At 35.6% G+C, this 15,835-nt stretch overlaps 1 protein-coding gene across 3 annotated transcripts; it reads right to left on the reverse strand.

Annotated features, from left to right (window-relative positions):
- Positions 1 to 275: 275 nt before the first annotated feature.
- On the reverse strand, positions 276 to 8,684 carry LOC113356704 (pre-rRNA-processing protein TSR1 homolog). 3 transcript variants are annotated; one of them, XM_026599914.1, is made up of 21 exons: positions 8,405 to 8,683; positions 8,235 to 8,317; positions 8,033 to 8,110; positions 7,808 to 7,933; positions 7,039 to 7,089; positions 6,782 to 6,925; positions 6,582 to 6,701; positions 6,379 to 6,456; positions 4,949 to 5,041; positions 4,753 to 4,875; positions 4,350 to 4,433; positions 4,189 to 4,266; positions 3,969 to 4,082; positions 3,203 to 3,278; positions 2,294 to 2,397; positions 1,941 to 2,200; positions 1,585 to 1,671; positions 1,257 to 1,493; positions 1,058 to 1,136; positions 885 to 948; positions 276 to 791 (listed from the first exon to the last, which is right to left on the reverse strand). In XM_026599914.1, exons 1-21 carry the CDS (start codon positions 8,481 to 8,483, stop codon positions 670 to 672), a joined length of 2,280 nt encoding a protein of 759 aa, XP_026455699.1. In that variant the 5' UTR covers positions 8,484 to 8,683; the 3' UTR covers positions 276 to 669. The 3 variants fall into 3 exon arrangements, with proteins under 3 accessions (XP_026455699.1, XP_026455701.1, XP_026455700.1); XM_026599916.1 differs by having other exon boundaries at positions 8,033 to 8,093; positions 8,405 to 8,466; XM_026599915.1 differs by having other exon boundaries at positions 292 to 791; positions 1,071 to 1,136; positions 8,405 to 8,684.
- Positions 8,685 to 15,835: the final 7,151 nt, after the last annotated feature.

Consider the following 15,835-nt stretch of genomic DNA (forward strand, 5'->3'; position numbering starts at 1 on the left):
CATAAGCTTTTTCTATAAAAAAAAAGACAGAATTAATAGATCATGTCATCGAAAAAGTCGCCGATTTTGGGCGAAAATTCTTAGGACAGCTTAGTTTGTTTTGTTTTTTTTTTACTTTTTGACATGTAGAGAAGACATTTGATTTCTTGGAGATACGACATACAACACTAGGGGGGAGCAAAAGTTCTTTTTGCGAGAGGTAGCCGGGAGGCTAAACACTTGAGGTGAGGGGCAAGGCATATAAATCATACATCATAAAAAATAGTACGAAGCTATGCTACATCATACGACTTGCATGAATATATGCATTTAATATGACTGTAATTCTGTAGAGTAGAGCTAACCACAGCCAAATTCAATTGGAAGCCAAGATTGGTGATCATAATTTAGTGCTGGCAGTAGAGGGCATCCCTTTCTTGTTTCCCAGCTGAATAAGCAAAAACCATTCTCCTAATATAGGTAAAAGCAGAAATACAAGCCCGTCAGGTAGGCCTTAAGAGAGCTAGAGATGTGGGAGAAAAGCATTGACAAAAGCCCCACAAATAAGCACAAATCTCCCCAAAAAGATAAAAAATAAAACACATCCCTAGCCTAGAGTTAGAGTTGGTATTATAAGTTAAACGAAAGCCTAGTTGGCATTGCCCATGAATCAGGAAACCTTCATCTCACTCAAGCATCGAGAAGAATTGGAAATCTTTGCTCAGGCCACTTGGGGTATACACGTTTAAATAAACTCATGCAAACAGTGTCGTGTTGTTGAATACTGCGACTGAAAGTACACTTCATCGTTCCTGGAAAAAAAACACAGCAAAAAACAGATTATTGTAAGCCTTAAATATCTCACAACAAAACCGTTAACTGTTAAAAAGAAATTGGGTAATTACCATGTGTACCAACAGATTCTTTAATGTTACCACGAACACCGTTCTTTGTCCAGATTTCGCAGCGCTACTCACCATCCACATTGAAAGAATCAACATCCATACACATCTTTACAAAACTTTGAGTAAGAATTAACAAACAATATACAAAACATCATATGGTAAACTTCACATACCTTAAAATATGACACATCTATGGGATCGTGAAACATATAGCGCACTGTAGCTTTTAGCTTAGACACCCTTCGAGGGTAACTACAATGAAAATCATATAGAATTAATTGAATTACTACAGGTGATATAAGTTCAAATTCTTGACTTTCCAAATAAAAGTTACTACAAGCAGTCGGGAATATTTTGAATACTAGAACTCACCCAGTAAATGTGATTTTCTTAAGTATAATCCTCTCTGGATCGATACTCTTTAGTGACCCTATAGCAGCAACAGAAGGGAAGCCAACTTCTCCATCCCGCCCCCTCTTTAAGGCTTTTAAGGGTGAAGGAGCAAAAGAAATTGGTGCATATACAGAAGCAATTGAAAACCGTCCTTCGTGCAAAAACTTTTCCATTTTGTGCTGATGCGAGTTTATGCTATCTAAAGAAAATATCGGCCTGCATAACTCATTGTTTCAACATTCTTGCAATTACAATAACAAACAATATATAACGAACAATAAGAATGCTTCAACTGTCAAGAAATTACCTAGCAACAAATTGCCTAAATCCAACATGAAAAATAAGAGATTCCTTTCGTTTTACAGGAAATTGGTACGACTTGTGTTTCTTTATGCTGCATTAAAAAAAAAAATCTCTTATGAATTAGCATATTCAACAAACCTTATAAAGATATGAAATAAACTGAACAAGAACACAGTTAATGCACAGGATGAAGACTTGATTGTTTCTTTTAGGGGCCAATGAGAAAGCATGTGTTATTCAATCTTCAAAACTGAAGAGAGGCTAACATTTCTTCGGCATGCTGAGCAGAGCTATTAACAGTGAAAACACACCTAGAGGGAGAGAGGTTTTGATAAAATAGCATTCGAATAAAAATTTTACCTATAATGGAGAACGGACATCTTGGACTCGTGCTCCAAAAGCCCGCTGGCAACCACAGGCTTTGACTTCACCAAAGAACAGAGTCTTAAAGCAACACTAACTGATACGTCCTTAACATGAATCCTTGCGTAAGACCCAACAGGAATGCACTCATCCAAAGTACGTTGCCCGATGTCCCTGGCATTTTCAAGCACACATTTCTGTGTTGCCTTGTAGTTATGGAATGAAAAGATTCTAGCATATTCACGAGGCGGAGGATTCTGTCATTCATAAAAAACTAAAAATCATATAACTGAAGTTCAAAAATTAATTCCTGCAAGAGAAAGATAACCTTAGGCCAAAAAGATTCTGACCTTGTCTTTCCACACAGAAGTTCGAAAAGATTTGAGACCTTGGTACTTGCCAAAACGCACTCGAGCCAAAACATCTAAAGGGGTATCCACTTCATCTGGGTATTCTGCGACGACAAGAAGTAAACATGACAGTTAAGCCAGCTTCTGATTACATATGCTAGTAATCTATGTGTGATCAACCTAAAGTCTATGAGCGCAGTGCAGCGACTTTATGTTAGTTATCTATGTATCTAATGCAACCATGTTGAGTTCATGTCTGGTGCTTGCCTTGTCCCGGTGAGCTTTGTTTTAACAGAGGCAAATATTTCTACTTAAATTGAGTGAGTTAGAATTACAGAGCAGAAGGAAGAAGAGATACAATTAAACATGCTAACAAGAGACTGAAAGGTTCTTAAATAGGTGGCAGTTCTGCACATGGAAAGAAGAGCTGAACCTTCCAGAAATCTTCACAAACAGACTCCAAGGCTTGCTTGTACGTTTTTATATAAAGAGTATCTAAAACAATTTGGCCATGAAAAGGCAATCACAGATTCAAAACTAATGGAACTTAGAAACTCAGAAGGAAAATTTATTTCCGAAAAGGACTAGGAAAAGGAAATAATCTCACACAGAAAGTAAACTAGAACTCGAAGTCCTAATTAAACACCAACCAGAAAATAGAAACCTAAGCTATTAGAGCTGTTTGAACTGATCAAACTAAGGAGACTTGTTCAGATGGTCGTCCTACACCGTGGTTCTGATCTCATTATAGATTTAACAGGGCTCGAATGTCAATTGTATAACCGCAAACTTTTCCAATGATAATCGATGTTGCTAAAGAGAGTGGTTCTTGCATATTGGAACAGAATAATATAGGTGTGGAAAAAAGAACCAGTAAGATTTCAATGCCAGAAACGAAAAAAGGTGTACCTTCATCTTCTGCCTGTGCATCATGTATCTTCCGAATCTCATCTCGAATCATTTCCTTCGTGATGTCCTCATCCTCCTGATGAATTTGAAGGCATTAGAATACTTTAATAAAGCTAGATAAACAACCTCATTAGCGCAGAAAAAAGAAGCGGACATCTGAGACTCCACCAAGCTAAACAGCTGTTTTTCCTTGGCAACTCTGACCAAGAGCTCAATACTACCCCTTAATGATTTGTGGAGCTAAGATACGCTCAGACTAAGGTGTTAGCTGGCTGGGCTTGGCCTGCCAATCAAGAAATATGGGAGATAAATGCACCAAGTATTGGCGCTATCCATTTAGGGCTTTGAACAGTAAGGAGGTATCATTTGGCGGGAGATAATATCCCACCACCTCTCCCCAAACAACATACCCCCAATCATAATATGGAGCATACACATATATGATACAACTACGCTAGTCAAGATATGAAGAGCCAACATAATTAAACAAAATATATACAGAAATGCATAACAAACATATATTATGTTACTGACTAAGTGTGACTTTCAGTTGAAAAAAATGACAGCATCACTATTTAATGGATTCATCATAACTGTTCTTCCAAATAAAATCACGTACCCTGATTTCTCTACATAACCAGATAGAGAAAGTATTTTAGCCTATAGGAGTTGTAGCAACGAGCAGCGAAAAGGACAAAATGAAAACAAGAGGAACTGCAAAGGATTTTGATAAAACCTTAATAGTACTGCTACATAAATCACTCACCTCCATCACAGTATCAGCATCAACATCTTCATCTGAATAATCCTCTTGGTCTTCAACGTGGAAGCAATCACTCCCTGAGTCTTGGTTATCTTTACCCTCAAAAAATTCAGTAGCCTGCTTCAGCCAAATGATACACATGTTTTCAGAAAATCACATCTACAGCAGAAAGCATTGAAAGCATAAATTGGATGTGCAGCATGTATTCAAACAAATCAAGAACCTGGTTCTTATAGGTATTAATCATGCTTCGTCTCTGATACTCATCTGCTTTAGTCATTTCCATCTCTGTCGGCCAAGTCTGATATCAAATACCATGTAGTTAGTGGACTTACCTGGGAGCAAGTATCCAGAGTGCAAGAGCACGAAAATTTGTAAGATTACATGTTCCCCTGGATCAGGTTTAGGATCATTTTCGATGACTAAAGACTGCTGCTTTGACAGATCAGGAAATAAAGAGTGAATGATCTGCATATAAAGAGAGATGTCATCCATCCAAAATAGAAACTGCATATCTTACAAAGGGATGGAAAAGGAACGCTAAATCATGGATACTTGGGATATTATACAATGCTATAAATTATCCAACTAAAACATCTCCAAACAAAGAAAAATTGTTTAATAAGACAATAAAAAGACTAGGAGCCACCCCTTTTCTATCATGAGATATTAATTGAAGTAAGATTTAACCTTCTATTTTTTTGCTTGATCAAGCAAGATTTAGTCAATTCAAGAGAACAGTTAAGAAAAGACATCTAAAACTTTAACCTCCAGTAGATTTAAATACCTGTGTACCATGGTGCTCATCTGAGTCCATCAAATCCTGACCTGTCCCTGATTTCAAAGGATTGGGATCCTGGAGAACATCTATCTTTGACATCTGGAAGTCACCTGAACCTGACACATGAACCTAACTCAAAAGATAATGGATAAGCACACAAACATCTATCCTTTTATCAAATTCAAAGGAAGCAAGAAGTTACCAATTGGTTCACTGAAAGGTCATGTGCTCGCAAATACCCAGAGAGGAGAAGGGTACAGAGTCCAGGACTTCCATCATTGACTATCAAATCAACCTACAGAAGGATAATTGAACACACTGTAAAGAAGCAAAGCCAAGAGCAGCCTGAAATACAAAAAGATCCGATATCAACAATTTTCCAATTTATTAAAATTGTTTAATCAAGAACTACTAATCAACATAACCAGCAGCCCGTAATTTCAAGCAATTGCATGATATGAGAAAAGAATAGATGAAAAAGCATACATAAGGACACGCTATAGTATAAAGATTAGAAAATTACACAAAACTCACAAGGAGAACACTCTGTAACTAAGACACTTTGATCTGAGGTAAATACAGGAGACATGTTCACTTGGGAATTTGTTATTAATTTAACCTGCTATTAATAGCTTAAAGCAGTTGGGTTGTACATGCAAAGCATTTTAGATAAGAGATGAGGGCATTACATGAATGTGGAACAACAATTCCTTTTTGTAAGCAAGCATAAAATGCTTAACAGAATAGGGTGAGACCGCATAATGAATCAAGTAAACAGGATCAGCAGGATGCTCTCGCCAAATCCAGCAGATAACAATGAACATGTAGCTCACATTTTTATCTGGATCTCTTTAGTGTGGTAATGTACAAATGAAGGAGCAGGGAGTGATTAGTTATGACTACAGAAGCCTGAGATGATACCCATGACGAGGCGCATAGACACAACTATGTTAAAGATTTGCAAAAGTTCGACTTGTTTACTTCTGAAATCTTTAGTACTATCTTGAGTCAGTGTTGACGGAACTGTAAAGAGAAAACTAACTGAAACTATGTAATGCAAAGAGAGCCCGTTCACCAAAAGTGGGGCCAAGCGAAATCGAACAATTCACAGCCTGAATGTGTGTATAGAATATCAACCCCTATGTAAGTGGCATTTTCAAAGCCCAAAACTTTAGACCCTTCAAAGATGTACTCTCAATCAATTAATCACACATGTGAAACAGCCACTACAAAGTGGCACACAACTAAGAATGCATCGCCATCCCAATAACAATGTCTGTAGCCTCTCCATATGACATGTTGACAAATTAGAGTAGCAAACTTAAGTATCGTCTTTCAATGAAAGACAAACACTAATCTAATACCACAATGGGAAACTTACATAAGAATGCCAAAAGCAAATACTGTAGATGAAAAGAGCCATTGACGTTGAGATTTAAGATGGTGTGGATCATGACGAGATACTCACATATTGAATAACTAAAATGAGATCTCCTGAAGACTAGATATGTTTTATCTATTTGTGAACTTAAACAAAGAACTGGAATAAGAAGGGTCCACACCCTTTGTAAATGGACGACAAACAAAAACCAAAAACGAAAAGTTAAGAAATTTTTAAGAGATTACGCATACCTCGTGAGCAATAAGGTAAGGGCGTTGACTTCGCCAAATAGGTACAGTGAGCCGGTGCTCCTTAAGGAGCCACATGAACTACAGCCAAATGATAGAGAAAATAAAATATTGCACAAAAAAACAAAGTTTAACTGAATGAAGATTTATTTATCGACAGCACAATCAAATCCGATAACAATCATCACAGTTACACATGGTACAACCTTATGCAGCTCCTCTGTTGTATTTGCTGGATAGAACTTAGAATCGGGAAACTCAGATGTGAGGCTGGACATGCATGTCTTCTTCATATCATTTCTTTTCTTGAGATCTAGAGATAGATCCTAAAAAAAAAAAGTTTCAGTTTTCAAATATACAAGTCCTTCAAATTGGAAACCTGTAAGCAGCTGGCAAAAATACTTACACGAATTAAAACAGCGGTGCTTGGCAAACCAAGCGCTTTAAAGACAGATAGGCATTGGCTTCCGAATGAATCAATATAAGAGCAAGTATCGACTTCTTTGGACGACGAGCGGGCTGACGCTACAAAAGCAATCAAATCTGCAACCTGATACCAAAGATCATAACGTTATGACCAATACATAAAATGCAGGTAGAGGTCATCCATCTATGTACTAAATACTCTATGAACTTTGAAGCCGTTTCTCACTGATCAAATACCTTGGCGAGTTCCATGCAAGTTGATAAATCGCCATGGGGTGCTTCCAAGACCTTTTGCAAGACGAACAATTTCAGAAATAATGTAGATAACCGTGACAGGGAATATATTAAGCAGCTAATATTAGTAAAAACCCCTTTGAAAGAAACAAATAGAGAATACAGTAATACGGGGAAATTGAGAAGTTATACATAACTAGGCATACTTGTTTCTACAAAAATGAAAAAAATATGATTGAGGGAACGGTACCCTGGATACATCTTGTTCCCACACTTCCCTCAGAAGGAACTAACGATACTTGCTATTTGTGGGGTTCTATACAAAAAGTAAAACTGAAAAACATTCTCCAAAACATCTCTCCAGTGGCACGATTTGCTTTAGTAGTTTTTTTCCCCTTAATTATCTCTCTTACAGAAACTTCTGTCAACTATGCCGAAGTCACAAGCTACAGGATAGCATAAGATGAGAAGGGTAATTTATAAGCTCCAGTAAGAGTTGCAAGGCTACAGAGATATTACCAGACAAGGTCGATCACATTTCACCAAAGTTAGATACAGTTTTTTTCAACAGTGATTGCTGAATAAAGCTTATGAGATGAGTAAGAAACTTGACTTCCCACTCTTTTTAGATATCATCAGACTTAGTTAAGAATAGATCATGGTAAAATTTCAACTGACCAAGTAGGCATAGCATATGATAATAACACTCGCCCACACATAAGCAAACTAGAAATAGTAGTGAGAGACAGAAGTAAAAAGATAGCTAGCTTACAGTTGCTCTGATTTTGTAGTGTGGAGAAGCAACAGTAGTTTTGTTTGCGTCTCCCGGAGATAGTAATCTTATGAGTTGTTCTTTGAGTCCTCTAACATTTACAGATGCAGTAAGTCCAAAAAGAACCTGTTTGTATACCACCAGCCGCATGAGGAATTGTCCATCTATGAATCACCCTAAACGTGAACCAGTAACAAATGTATAATGATGATATATTAAACTCACAATAACTAGAGGGGAAGTTCCTGAACCGATGGAAGCCCGTTTCTCTTCCAATAGGGAAGCTCTTTTCCGACATCGAACCCATTGAATTGCAATTTTTTTTATTTTAATTAGTTGAGGATAATAATAAACAATGGGAATTAAGACAAAAAAATAGTAAAATTAAAATTAAACAATTGGAACACAATCATAATTGTTTATTTACCATCTTGGTGTGATGAAATCGAGCAGCTTTAGACCCTTTTCCGACATGGTGATCTGATTTCCCGATTCTGTTCCCTTTAATATCTGGAATCCCAATATGTGAAATGTTAAAACAAAGGGAGAAAAAAAAAAGAGAAGATCATACTACTGAGGAGATAGAGGTGAACCAACCAATTCCAGACTTTTTACGAAGGCTATTAGGAGATGATTTGCTCGATTTATGAGACTTGTTCTTTTGAGCTGACGGCATTTTGAATAAATAACTAAAACCTTAAATTAGGATTCAAAAACACTCTTAGAACAACCCTAGAGGAGACTAGATACACCGTCGTCTTCAGACCAAAACCCTTCTTCAGACAAAAACCCTTATACTCCAATAAGAAACAAGCATGGACACAAGAAGCCAAAAAGAAACAAAGAAACTACAGTATGGAGAGGTTCTTCCCAGTTGCCCTACGAGGTACCAGTGCAGGTTATACACGTGGATTAAATTTCACATCCTTCTTTTGTTTATAAAAAGGGTAACTTAGGGGAGACTTGAAAAAAATAATATTCTCGTTCTCAGGCCCACAATTAATTTTGTATACTGTGACACTCATAATTATATGAATCAATACATAACTGGTTATGCATACTATCTTTTCAGGCATACTATCTTTTTCAGGGGTATAATTGGCAGCGCAACTTGGACATAACATATCTAAAAATCCGCGCCTTAGAATTTTACAAATTTTATATCGTTGGAAATCTTTTTAAAAGAGCTACGCAACGAGTACAAACAAGAATATCAAATTTTTGTTTTTAACGAAAAAATCGGAGGTGATCCTCATTTTAGGGAATTTTTTTGAAAACTTGATACTTAACCATTATGCAGTCACCAAAAACGATGCATAACACATTCTGCAGACGCATAACGAATTATGCAACCATTTTTTCGACTGCATAACAAGTTATGTATCTGCATAACAAAGTTATGCATCTATAACAAGTTATGTAACCATTGTTTTGGTTGATTTTAGCCGTACATATAAAAAAAATTGATGCATAATGCAGTATGCATCCATATTTACGGATGCATATCAGGTTATGCATCTATTTTCTCGATGCATAATGCATTATGTAGGCATATTCGGACGCATAACAGGTTATGCAGGTTTTCTGGACTGCATAACAAGTTATGCAACAAATTTTGTAGATGCATAACAGGTTATGCATCCATTTTCACGAATGCATAACATGTTATGCAGACAGTTTCTCGACTGAATGACATGTTATGCAGTCATAACCACATCATCATCTTCTTTCATGTTTCATTAACTCCCATGCAAACCATTATCTTTCAGTTATTCGGGGGCTCTTGGTCAAAATCATGTATTTACACCATCATCTTCTTTCATGTATTTACACCATCATCTGCAATTAAACCTGCATAACAGGTTATGCAGATTTTCTGGACTGCATAACAAGTTATGCAACAAATTTTGTAGATGCATAACAGGTTATGCATCCATTTTCACGAATGCATAACATGTTATGCAGACAGTTTCTCGACTGAATGACATGTTATGCAGTCATAACCACATCATCATCTTCTTTCATGTTTCATTAACTCCCACGCAAACCATTATCTTTCAGTTATTCGGGGGCTCTTAGTCAAAATCATCTATTTACACCATCATCTTCGTTCATGTATTTACACCATCATTTGCAATTAAACCTTCTTCATTACTCATCCAGTATTGCTTACTCCAACTCAATTCACGGCTGAGAGTTTCATAAAAATCTGAAATTCATTTCAAAATCTTCATTGAAAACAAGTTTTGATCATAAATCTATGATGACCAAACCGTGTTCTACAAACCCATTCAGGGATTTTTGCTGCTACCATTAATAACAATAGTGAACTTAAATTGTAATGAAGAGAATTGGTAGTAAGAGTGTTCGTCGTTAATTCGAAGAAGAAGACGATTTGGTGCTGCTGTTGAGATCAATCGAATTTAGGCATGAATTTGTTCTCGAAATCAATCGAATCTCTCCCTTTTTCTGAGATCTAGGTAGAGTGGAGAAGAAGAAGAAGAATAAAAAAAGACGAAGAAGAAGAATAAGAAGAAAAAAAAAAGACAGAAACAGAATTTTATATATTTTGGGTTTGAGAATAATTTTCTTCCAAAATTTGGGTGCGCACCTGTAGTTTTGGGAGCGTGGGTTTCACAGTAGAGACATCAGGGAGAATGGGTCTCCCTGTAGTTTTCACTTATAAAAAGGGAAAATAAGGCTCAGGCCCAACCCATGGATAGCCCGTAATATGAGGCCCTTAATTAAAAGAAGTTTAAATCTAGGCCCGGAGTTATTAAAAGACATTCATACCCTTTTATATATTGTCAAGCTCATAATTAAATAAAATTTAAATATATGCCCCAAATTATTTAAATATTATGTGATGATGTTCCAACCACCTGGACCACCACCAACCACCTCCGACAACCACCGCCACCAACCACCTCCGACTACCACCGTCAAACCACCTTCGACCACCACCCCCAGCCATCTCCAACCACCAACCGCGGCCTCCGACCACCGCCGACCACCACCACCATCTCCCAACACATCCATATGGAATGTGTAACTAGAAGTTACATATCTGTATGGAATGTGTACGCAATAGTTACACATTCATACGTCACGAAACAGCTAACATGGGCATATGGCATGTGTAACTCATGTGTATTTTGAAGTTACACATCCATAATAAATGTGTATCTAGAAGTTACACACCTATATTCAGTAATTGAAACAATAATTCCATTTACAAAAACTTCTCTATTTATCAATTGTTGTTGAACACAGTAAACAATCTAAAATACGAAATACGTAAAATGAAATCCTAGAAATAAGCTACGAGATCTTCAAATAAAAATGTCATTTTCCCTTCTTATCTTCCTCGATTCCAAAATGCTTACGTATCTACAACAAAATAAACATCCACGAGTTAGGTTGGATGAAAAAGAAATCCATAGAAGCAAAACTATAGAACAATTACAAGGTGAACAACAAAGATCATAGAAAGACACTTAATGACTTATTTAAGCAAGTGTAGTTAGGAGTTACACATACTATGTATAGTGTAACTGGGAGTTACACATGCATCTTCTAAATAAAATATGACGTGTATTCAGCAGTTACACACCAGCTTACTTGTGTAACTGAGAGTTATACATGCATATAGCATGTGTAAGTAGGAGATACACATGCATCTGGCTTGTGTAAATTTCAGTTACACCTGCATATGGAATATATCTAGTTCCCAGAGAGCTCATACGATAACTCATGACAAGAATCGCATTAGTTTGTCAAAATACAAAAGTATAATAAATTATTTTATGTAACTCTGTACAATACAAGTTGTACAAAAACTTTTTTCTTTTTACTAGTGAAGAAACAATTAGATTAAAAGAATGAAAGAATACAAACCCCAACGGCCAAATAGGATGACAAAGAAAGAAACCCAAATAAGCCTTACGCAACCTTTATAGACACGTTATTAATGAGGGTTTAAAAAGAAATTCTTTCATCACAAAATGACATTAGAAGAGTCTACATTTCTAAAACAAGATGAGCTCTTTATCCTGTTAAAAGTGCCAGTTTAGATATCACTAATTACGTCTAGAACCTTGATTTGTTTTCCGGAGAAGGTGGAGGAATAACTAACTTCCATACACTCCGTAATATAGTTGTTGGAAGTCTTTTTTAGAGTTGTTTTCCTTATACACAAAGATATGGCCTTTCCAATTAGAAATGAGATCTTTAACAGAGTGAGGCATGACCATCCGATTAATGACACCATTGCAGAAGTAAGATCATATTCAGGAAATTGAAAGGCAATGGAAGAAAATATTATCAGATGATTGTTCATTACTATTATATATACAACTTACACGAGATCGACTGGGAAGTTGTTGTATGTCTTTGGTGCAGATTTTTCATAGCAGGTAGTCTTCCTAAACAAGCCTGCCATAAGAAGACTCCAACATGATGTGACCAAGTATAACTAATGTATATATTTCCTTCGACACTTAGATCACAAAATGATTAAGTCATCTAAAGTACTAAAGTCATGTAAACTAAACTTCGCATGTTATGATTTCAAAAGAATATTACTTAAAGAACTTGAGGGAAATAAAACAAGTCAAATTCAATATCTACTAAAAAAAATGAGGTCATTCCCACGTCGTATGGAAGTTATGAGCAAAATGATTGAAGAAAATTTTCATATCCATAATCGACGTGTAAGGGGATTTACGTTCGCCGATTCTGGATGATATTGTTTTACGAAAAATCTCTAGAATTTAGGTTTTAATAATCGGCACTTATGGATGATTCTTTTTTAGGTTTCGGTAACTGGGCAAGGATATAAATGTTATCTCAACTAGTGAGGATAACTTAATACTTTTACTTTAGTTAGACACCCCAAACAATATCAATCCATTTTTTTGAATAATTTAAAAAAAAAAAGATGGGTTCAAGAACAACCGACGGATATAACACTTGCACGATGGACGATTGATATTGATGTTCTTTATTTATTAAGAGCTTAACCTAATATCATGAACTGCACCATGATTTGGTAGATATATATTTACATAATTATCGATTTATAATGAAATATAAATTCAAAATTTTCTGTATTAAAAAATAGTAAAAGTGTATTGAACTAGCTGATGAGTGTCGTGGGTGCAATAAAATTAGTGATCTTATTTCAACTCAATTATAAATAATACTAGATAGTAACTTGTGCTACGCACCATGTTTCCCCTTGATCTTTAAAGTTTCCCTGTGAAGAGTACCCATATTTGCATCACCAGCATGCCAATCTTAGAAACCCGTCTTGTCTTAGAATCATCACATTCATCCCCCAACATCCTGCTTTACATTATCTCTTTCTTCTTGGGTACGGATATGCAAACATAGGAATCTTAATTTGCATTGGCAAATGAGAATCGGTGATAGTCAAATTCCACTAACTTGCACGACAATAAGCACAGAATAGTTGGACAATTTATTCATTTATTGTGAACTGAGAAATAATTACATAAGAGAAGTTCTTTATTTTCTCAATATTTGTATCTGTGATATCCCAAATTGTCATATTTCTTGATTTTGTGCTGGTAGTAGCATTACCATGTTGAAGGATTGATCTTTTTTTATCCTTGTCAACATTTTAGCCGTCATCTACGTACATATAAAACTCACATGAAAATGAGTAAAATAGAATTCACCGTTGCATCACTCTTGGATCACCCCTAAACAAAATGTACTAATTAAGATTATTTATATGGACTCAAAAAACAACCAAACAGTGAAAGCATTTGAAGAACACCAAAAGGAATATCTTATTAAGCCAATCATGTCAGTTTCTGGAATGTTAACCTCTTTTGAAGAACAACCAAACATTGTTTATGGATTATTGGTTCCATCATCATCATAATCAACAATAACAATAAGTTTTGAATCAGTTACTTATATGAGTATATCATCAATTGAAAAATCACATCGATTCTGTTATACATAAATATTTTTTCACTCATGTTGCTAAAATGCATGGAGCAAGACCATAACGCTACAAATTCAGAAAATATGTAAATATCTGGAGGTCTTTGTATCATTATGAAGCAAATTCTGATAGCTCCAAATGGAAGTTACTATAGCACCCTGAAAAAATTTACACAATTAATAAAGTTATGAAATATTCTAAAGCAGATTAATTCTAAGGTACTTGAAGTTGTAAAATTAAAAAAAACTCAACCATATATCTCTAGGGGTTGGTTTATGTATTTCTCTAGAGGTATGGAACAATGAAACTTAAACTTTCAAGCTCCAAACTAATCCACCAACCCACTAATCCATGAAAGATCTATCTATTTCTTTATATATAGAGAGGGGGGATTAAAATCATCATTACTCATGCTCAACATCCCATAACTTGAGGTTAAATCATCATTATTTACAGCTGGTCAAACAGTTGAAGTCTTGCGATCTATTTCTATAAAACTATAACATATACCTTGGTGATTAAAGTGGCGAAAACACTAAAAAAAATCATAAAGATGGGAAAGCCTACCTCTGTGATTGATGGAATAAGCCAATGAGGCATAATACAATTATGTGGTATAGGAAAAATGTTTGGCACATAGCCTTTGATTACTCTTGCAACTCATGCACTGTATATATCAGATAGAAAGTAGTGATAAATACAAATTGGTTATAAATTTAAAACTCACTTAAGATATGTACTTCCTAACCTTGCATTAAATCCTTTTGGAAATTCATTAGCTAGAGATGGCCAACACTTGCTTAATTGTTGACAAACCTGATAGCAAACACATATGATAAACTCAGCAAACCTGATAGAAATAAGCATTCCATATCAAAGTACGAAAGAAAGGCATAGTGACTTCTACTACATATTTCATATTTTTAATTGAATCGTCACCTGCGCAACATCTAAGGAAACCCAACCTGTTAATTATACCGAAAACTAATTTTGATTGGCATAAACGGAGAAGTAAAATAACCAAGGGGTTTTGCTGTTTTGCATATCCATTTTCAGTTTTGTACATGTTGAGCATAAAAAATGAAGTTTAATGACCAAGGTATTTTACCTAGACAAAAGGCCATTTAAGGCTTTGGATGAAGCAGCATGCGGATCCTTTGGGTGGGTTAAATTCACCTCATGTCCATCTTACCTCAAGATCCTGAGATTTCAGTGTCTTCATCATCACACTCAGCAATATCACCATTAACATCTAATAATATCACGCCCCTTTGTTTATTGACTGAAACATTAAGGCAAATGAAGTAAGGTGAAAAAGAAACTAAGGTATTTTATCAAACATGTTATATGCAACTTAAATAAAGAAACTTCATGCATCGATGTCAGCGACTCAGAATTCTCAATGTATTTATTGGAGATCTATTCATTTTCTGTTTTCTTTTGAAGGTTAACTTTGATTGATGCAGATAATACTGCCGAATAATCTTGAATCGGAGTTGATGAAACTGGATATTAAAGTATGATTCATCCTTGAGTATTGGAAGGAGAGATAATCGTGAGCAACATAAATGAGAACTTATCGATTGCTCTTCAAGATTAATAAGAAGTTGGTCAATTCCAGAAGAACAAAAATTCACATTTCTAAATAATCAATTGTGATGAGGTTCGAACAAAAAATTTCATATGCGAACTGAAGATTTTTTTTCACTATTGTTAGGGCTGAACAAAAAATGGGAACAAAGGTTTGAGAGGTGTAAAGCAGTTAATAAGGATAAAGAGGAGAAGTGAGAGATATGAAGCAGTTAAGGATGAACAGGGGAAGTTGGGGTACGAAGAAGTATGGGATAGTTGGTCGATAACAGAAGAAGTGGGAGGTGTACGCCCGGGTCAGAATCAACGAGAGAACTCTATTTCCAAATACTCTCACCATAATGATCCACATCATTAAAATGTGGGATCAGAGTGAATGAGAATTCAGTATTGAGTTTCAATTATCATCTTGTTGGATAATTAAAGTCATGTTCGTTCTCAAGAAGAACAAGAGTTTTAGT

The sequence above is a fragment of the Papaver somniferum genome, chromosome 3 (assembly GCF_003573695.1).
Source record: "Papaver somniferum cultivar HN1 chromosome 3, ASM357369v1, whole genome shotgun sequence".
NCBI lineage: Eukaryota > Viridiplantae > Streptophyta > Magnoliopsida > Ranunculales > Papaveraceae > Papaver > Papaver somniferum.